This window comes from Triticum dicoccoides, chromosome 2A (assembly GCF_002162155.2).
Source record: "Triticum dicoccoides isolate Atlit2015 ecotype Zavitan chromosome 2A, WEW_v2.0, whole genome shotgun sequence".
Lineage (NCBI taxonomy): Eukaryota > Viridiplantae > Streptophyta > Magnoliopsida > Poales > Poaceae > Triticum > Triticum dicoccoides.
This window is the reverse complement of record NC_041382.1, coordinates 523,603,431-523,611,229: the sequence shown is the minus strand read 5'-3', so window position 1 is coordinate 523,611,229 and position 7,799 is coordinate 523,603,431. Positions and strand designations below refer to the sequence as shown.

General features: G+C 42.8%; 1 protein-coding gene across 1 annotated transcript; it reads right to left on the bottom strand.

Moving 5' to 3' along the window:
• Positions 1 to 3,026: 3,026 nt before the first annotated feature.
• Positions 3,027 to 5,731, bottom strand: LOC119355162 (40S ribosomal protein S10-1). Its single transcript, XM_037621939.1, has 5 exons — positions 5,584 to 5,731; positions 5,444 to 5,492; positions 4,354 to 4,636; positions 3,661 to 3,796; positions 3,027 to 3,280 (listed from the first exon to the last, which is right to left on the bottom strand). The coding sequence occupies exons 1-5, from the start codon at positions 5,584 to 5,586 to the stop codon at positions 3,185 to 3,187; spliced, it is 567 nt and encodes a 188-aa protein (XP_037477836.1). The 5' UTR covers positions 5,587 to 5,731; the 3' UTR covers positions 3,027 to 3,184.
• Between the last annotated feature and the right edge of the window lie 2,068 nt (positions 5,732 to 7,799).

Sequence of the window (7,799 nt, the reverse complement as noted above, 5' to 3'; positions counted from 1 at the left end):
TTGTCTACAGGTGGTTCACATCTTCCGTTTACATGCACAAGCCTTCCACACTCAAAACAAAAAAGAGGTATCTTCTCGTAGTGGAAATTAAACCACGTGCCAAGCCTGTCCTCCTGAGATGTTTTGAGGACAAAGCCCCGAACCAGAGGTTCATAGATCGAAATTCTTGCCCTAACTCGCAGCTGATTGCCTGTGGCCATCCCATCTTTATCAACATCTACCTTCACCACCTCCCCAAGCTAATTGCCTAAAGCTTTTCCAAACACCTCCGTTCTTTTGCCCGGAGGAAGATCCTGATAATAGCGGCACGATTGAGAAACAGTGACACGAAGCCTGCACCTCTTGGCACACTTTGTTAAGGTAGCAACAGATCCTCTTGGTGTGACATGAAGAATTGATCAAGTAACACAGTAGAGCCCACCAACCCAGCCATCTAGACTGTAGCCGCCACCATGGATTGGAGCTCCTCTACAACACCATGAAGTTTCTCCAGCCCAGTGGCGGAGACAGGGGGTGCCAGCACGGGCCCTGCCCCCCCCCCCCCTAACAACATGAATTTACTACTAAATTACTGGTGAATAGTGCTGAATTAGAAAAAAAATACTACTAAACATCTATTTTCCTATGGATTGGCCCTCCCCATCCTATTTCAGTGGCACTTGGCCCCTCTAATTCAAATTTTCTGCCTCCGCCACTGCTCCAGCCAGAGATGCCGGCGCAATGGACTAATATCCTGTAGGTATCTAAATAGAATTTGGACTCTTTGTAATAAGCGTGTCCACTTTCCATCTCCCATGCAACTGCTCCCATGTACACTTTCCATCTCCCATGCAACTGCTCCCATGTATAATTTTTTAGGTCACGTACCGACTCGTAAGATGTGTGGCCGGCCGGCCGGCCGCTTCGCTTTGTTCAATTTAAGTTTCCTTTATACGTACTTCTTGGTTTCATTTGTATCGTCTCGTTTTTTTGTTTGCACATTTGTCCGTTAAACGGACAAAACTATAAATAAAATAATGTACGTAAAAATATTTAAAATAGGACGAAACATCACAGGACGAAACCAAGAATACATATTCTCTTTAATAGTAAAAAAATAGAAGTATAGATATAAATATAGATATGCATAATGCAAAGAAAAATATGATGATGGGATGGGCCCTGGCCCCTGCTGGCCACCCCTACCTCTACCATTGTGATTGTGCACAACATGATTGCTGGTTGTCAAGGATGAGAGTGATGGAGTTCGTCATGGTCTGGAATTTTAAACATGGGTGATCCAAGTTTCTAGACCCGTCCCGTAAATGAATGCGTGAGCAGCTCTAGAAAGATCTGGTTGAGTATCTTTGGACGTTTCATCTGGACAATTAGAGCATTGTCTGACTAAGTTGAAGTTTCAAAATTTTATAATTGCTTTAAAGAGTACACAAATTATATTGGAAACAAACATTTGATGCCTAATATTGGCATAAAAGTTGGTTGGCTAAAGTTTATGATGGCTGAGGTCCATTTGGTGAGGTCCTCCCAACATTTTCAGGCTGCAGGTGAGACTGCCCGTGGGCATCCCACCCCAACCCCACCTGATCCCGCTACACATTGGTGGGGAATATTGGTTTACCCACCAAAAATTACGTTGGTTCGGTGGGGTTAAGTGGGAACCCGGCCCAATTAAGAAAACGAATCGATGACCAGGCCGCTCTCTCTCTCTGTCTCTCTCTCTCTCTCTCTCTCTCTCTCTCGACAAAGCAAATTCCCATCGATCATCTTCTCGCGTTCGTCTCGTCGGCCGCCATCAGGCATGTCCAAATCACCTGGCTCGCCGCCGGCATGCTGGACCTCCTCACGCCGTTGCGTTTCTCGCCCGTCCATCTGTCTTCCCTGTTGCCTCCGCCGCCAGCCAAGCCTTGAAGGACCTCCGCCGTCACTCAACTCCTCCCTGCCGCCCGGCCGACGACCTCAAATCAGACTCTTCTTCATTTTCTCTTTCAAAAAATCGCCACTATAAAACGAGCACCGACGTCAGTTGTGTCCTCCCTGCTGGCGATCTCGGCATGGACATTCTCTTTACTGGGCGTCGAGGACTCGAGGTCGGAGTTGGCGGAGGAGGGGCGAGGTGCGAGGCGGTGGTGCGAGGTGTAGCCAGCAGAAGGTGCGGCGGCGAAGCGGAGCGCCGCTGCCACCTGGAATTTGTGCACTCGGGTGGGGTGTCCTCGGGGGAAGTGGCTTGCTCTATCCACTCTAGATTGGGCACTCAAGGCTCAAGTAACAAGTGGGTTACGGTGGGTTCCCAACGGGCTAATAGGACTAGCCCACTTAATATTTTTCTTGTCCAATGGGAGTCCACTAATGTAATTTAAGTGGGATGAGATGATTAGTCCCACTTAGACCCACCTCCACCTGCAGTGTGGACTAGCCCACTTAATATTTTTCTTGTCCAATGGGAGTCCACTAATGTAATTTAAGTGGGATGGGATGATTAGTCCCACTTAGACCCACCTCCACCTGCAGTGTGACAACATTTGGTGAGGTCCATTTGATGGAGTTGCCCTAACCAATAGTCACTGTTGTTTTGCAAAATATTGGCATAAAAATTGGTTGGCAAAAGTTGCCACATGTTTACAAGTTCTAGTTTTGGCCAAAATTGGCTGCATACCAATCAGGCTCATAAATTCAACCACCATTGTATCGTAGGCATCATACCATCAAGTTCGTTGCAAGCATTAATATGAAGCTTGAGACTTGAACTGTTTCACAGAGCTATTTTAAAAAACTAGGCTACTCCCCTTTTCATTATTTTATGACGAAAAGGCTAAATTTATCCACAAGAAAACCAAAGAAACAAGGGCCGGGAGAGAGTTGATTACGTCAACCCTTTTCATACCGTTATTATACTAACCAGAGCTCAGGCATCCGCCAGAAACCGACCACCTACCGCCTGCAATCAGACTAAGTCCATGGGGCAAAAACCTGGCGCCGCAACCATACAAACGTCTACCACCTAGACAGTTCAAAACACGAGCAGAAACTGAACAGCAACAGAAGTATTTCGCAGAGCTATTTTACTGGAGTAAATCAAGATAGCATATTATAGATATGTAGACTGATCGATCTCCCAAACATCACTACATAAAACCATCATGCAAAACTTAAACTCAAAAACATCACATCCAAACTAGGGGGGAGTTCACTCCATTGGGCTAGCGCCAAAGCCACCGCCACCGCCGCCACCACGGCCAAAGCCACCGCCACCACCACGGCCAAAGCCGCCGCCACCAGAGCTCTGAAACATTTCAGAGTGGAAAATATCAGAGAAATCATCCATATCAACAGAAACATGCAGTCACTTAGTTTTCTAAATTATTATTTCAATAATTGTATCGATAACATGCATTTCTTCTGCTCATGGCAAGATCTAAGTATAGACCTTTTGCAAAGAAAAGTGTGCAAACTATGAAACTAAGAATGGGACTCTTGAGAATGAAACAAAATACAGGTGAATACAAAAAGCTACTCAAGTGCACAGAACAATACTATGATCAAAAACAGATGAGGATTCAAACAGATATTCTAAGCTATTGTATTTATCTTGGCTGTAAATTGCTATGCTAAATCATACAACCAAAACAAGACAGGAGCACATCAAGTAGACAAGTTAATTACCCTGAATGATGGCTGGAACTCTGCAGGGGCTCCACCTTTCTCACCACCAAAGTCACCAGGTGCACCACGAGGACCGCCACGGTAGCCATCCCTGTCGCCATACCTAGGCCTGTCACCCTCAAAGCGAGGTGGCCCCCTACAAAAGGTCCAATCAAAATAAGCAACATTAAAAGCTTGCCTTGGCAACAGTAAAATCATCAAGAGGATAAATAAACATAGTAACATAACCCAACCACATTGGCAAATCCTGAACACAAACATATTGAAGTCTACATAATAAAATCAAAGGACCAACAAATAAGACAAGGAGGTGCATCCACAAATGGAAGTAAACCATACATTAAAAAGTCTAACCATCATGCAAGATAGATCAAGTCTACAGAATAACCCAAGGAGTTAACACAACCCCTTCCAAAAGAGAATTTTCAAGTTCATACTGCTATGATGTAAAGCTATGTCTACAGATTAGAGCCTGCACCTTAAAACATCAAGTCAAATCACATACAGTCAGAATGGAGACATTTAATATAACACAATCAGCCATCGTAAACTAAAGTTAGTAGTCATTTTCATTAGTCAAGTAAGTGCAACTGAGATCATCCCGGAGCTACTGAAAGGTATAGCAAGGACAATGGCATTGTAACAAAAGAGATGATTTGCATATTCCCAAGAGCAATAGCAAATGAACTATACCTTGGGCGGTCACCAGGTGGGCCAGAACCGAGAGGGCGGCCAGGAGGCCTGGCAGACTTCTTGAGCGTGGCAGGCACGATCTCAGATGGCAGGTTGAGGAAGTTGCGCAGGAACTCGATGCCATCGTTGGTGAGGTACCAATAATAGTGCTGCCACGAGAAGGTCTCCCTGACGTATTCCTTAGACTTGAAGCTCTGCATGAGCTTGATCACCTGGAGGTTCGGCACGTCAATCTGCGGGTGCTTCGCCAGGTTGTAGTCTTTCTTGGCATAAAGCACTCCCTCTGCAATAGCACATATATGCATCAGATAAAATGGTTTCACAAATAAATGTGACTTCACATGAAATAATTTTCAAAATTTCTGGTGTAGCAAGTTAAGAGTTATGACAAACCAGAGCATGGAATCTTTCATTTGATTTCTGATGTACTACATGATTTGAGGACATACCATCAAGTAAATGATGTCACCAATAAATATGGCATTAGGTGAATTCAGTTTCGTATTTCCTGGTGTAGGAAGTCATAACAAGCGGAAAAAAATTATATGAGACCAGGTCTCACGGTTAGCAGGTGAGACCCGTCCTGATGGATGACATGTGGCATTCACAAATCACAAAGCATCTAATCTCTCTCCCCCCTGATTTTAAGTGGGGGGTGGGCGATGCTTTGTGATTTGTGAATGCCACGTGTCATCCATCAGGATGGGTCTCGCGTGAGACCTGGTCTCATAAAATTCTTTTCCATAACAAGCCATGGCATGGAATTTTCATTTGTTTGTTGATGCACATAAATTCAGAGATACCAATCCCCCTTATACATAGATTCATTTTGCTTATGGGAGAACATGATCCGACCCAACTTATGAGAGCCTACTAGGTTTCCTGGCATGCAAAACTGTACCAACGAATCAAATCCTATACATTAATACAATTCACCTCTTCCCTTTAAAGATTTATTTTTCTTTGTAAAGATAAATAAGTTGCACTAAACGTAGTTGATGTGGGCGCATCAGCTCAATCCTATTCACGATCAACTACGCCTCAATTGTGGCTACTAGCCTACAAGCGCGAAGGATTGAGAATTGCTGACCTTGGAAGAGGTACTTGCAGATCTCATTGCGGTTCTTCTTGGAGATGATCTGAGAGAAACAAAACACGAGATCAACACCGGCGTCAGGGCACGTAAAACAGCAAGGAGCAGCATGTTCTATCCCAGTGATGATCGCGTACCATGGTGGGCGGCGCGCGGGTAGGTCGAGCTCCAAGCGCGCCGGGACGAGAGAGGAGGCGGCGGCGCGAGGGAGAAACGAAGAACCCTAGAGACTCTGACGGGTAAAGCTTTTATATAGTCGCTGCGGTGTAGGGTTAGTCAGAGAGAGAGAGAGAGTTGTGGCGAGGGGCAGAAATGTAAAGGGAGGGGGCTGCATGGAATATAGGCCCGCCTAAACAGGCTCAGACCGGGCTTGTGAGTTAACACGACCATTTTAGGATTTTCTTTGGGCCCAACAAACAACTCTAATGTTGTTGGATGCTCTCAAGGACGCAGTAGGCCCACAAGTCCAACATTGCAACAAAGCTATAATGCTAACGTTACTAAAAATATACTCCCTTGTCTAAAAAAACTAAAAATATACTCCCTCCGTTTCGAAATATAAGTCTTTTTAGATATTTCAAATGTGGACTACATATGAAGCAAAATGAGTGAATCTACATTTTACAGTACACACACACACACATATATATATATATATATGTATGTAGTTCTTATTAAAATATCTAAAAAAGATTTATATTTAGAACGGAGGGAGTATATAATTAGACTAAAAAACTAAACATATACTCGCTTTGTCCTAAAATTTTTGTCTTAAAATTTGTCTAAATACGGATGCATCTAGTTACATTTTAGTTTTAGATACATCCGTATCTAGACAAATCTAAGACAAAAATTTTGGGATGAAGGGGGTATATAATAGCTATAGTGTGAACTTTGTCTCAAAAATAATGCGAACTGAGAAAAGCTATAATGCAAACTCCCACTCCCAGACAATGCTTTCAAGTTTCTAAAAAACAAAGCTTTCAATATCAACTAACCCTGAGCGATTATATATAGCTTGGAAAACTAACCTTGCGCGATTCGCCTAAAAAAACTATCCCTGGGTGATTTGGTCTGCGCACTGGCAACTTATTCATGAAGGTGAGCACCAAAGCCCTATGCCAACTCATATGTTCATCAAAAGATTTTTGCCCAACTTTGAGCTATCTTCGCCAATGAAGATTCAACAATAACTCAAGTCCGCCAAGAAGGTATTTCATCAATAAAGCAAAGCATGTTTTCCCTAAAAAAAACTACTCCCTTCGTTCGCGAATAAGTGTACTTCTAGCTTTTGTCTTAAGTCAAAATTTTAAAACTTTGACCAACTCGAAAAAGTAGCAGCATTTATGGTACTAAATTAGTATCACTGGATCTGTTTTGAAATGTACTTTCATAATATATCAAGTTTGATGTCATATATGTCACTACTCTTTTGTACATGGTTGGTCAAAATTTTAAAACTTTGACTTAGGACAAAAGCTAAAAGTACACTTATTCACGGATGGAGGGAGTAACTGTCTGAGAGTCAGTACCAAGCTCAAGTCCACCAAACAACTAGGAGGCTATTGCATGATTACAAAAGAGATTAACTCTCCAAAATTTGGGTTTTAGGCATGTGAAATATTCCACGAACGAAGTGAGAATAATGTTGAAGCCCATCGCTTAGCAAGGATGGCAACTAGTTTAGGGGGGAGACACCATTTGTGGCTTTTTGGTCCCCCTTCTAATCTTTGTATTCCCGTGAACATATTGAGTAAATAAAGTGTGTTGGCCGTCTAAAAAAAACTATAATGTGAACTGAGCTAGAATGTGAATTCCTAAAAGAAACTAGGCTGCGGGAACATATTCGAGCCCAAGATTTGTCATGAACATATTTTTCTAGATTTATTTTAAGTTTTTTTATGTGCATGTGTGTCTTCAAATAATCCATTTATGTAAGTGTATGTGTATGCACTGGATTTAAAAAAAATCTAGAAAAGACCCGTACAAAATATATAAAAAAGAATGATGAAATCCAGTTCCAGTGACTAGTACAATGCTTACGCCACCTCATCCTGCAATACAAATAAAACAGCCCATCTTGATTTCCTTTCCCTTTTATTTGATGAGCCCGTATTAAGAGCTATTTTCAGTAAATCATAGATGTAGCATGATACATTCAACATGACCAACCATGCTAATGTGGAGCGAGACGGATGTGTCTTCTGGTGATTCGATGACTTTGGCGACGAGTTCGGTCTATTTGGTGCATGGAGATCTTAAATTCATATGCGAGTGGTGGGTGTTGAGGCGGTACCACCATTATTATTGTGAGAAAATGAAGTTTAGTGAGCGGGTAGTCCATGGATAACAA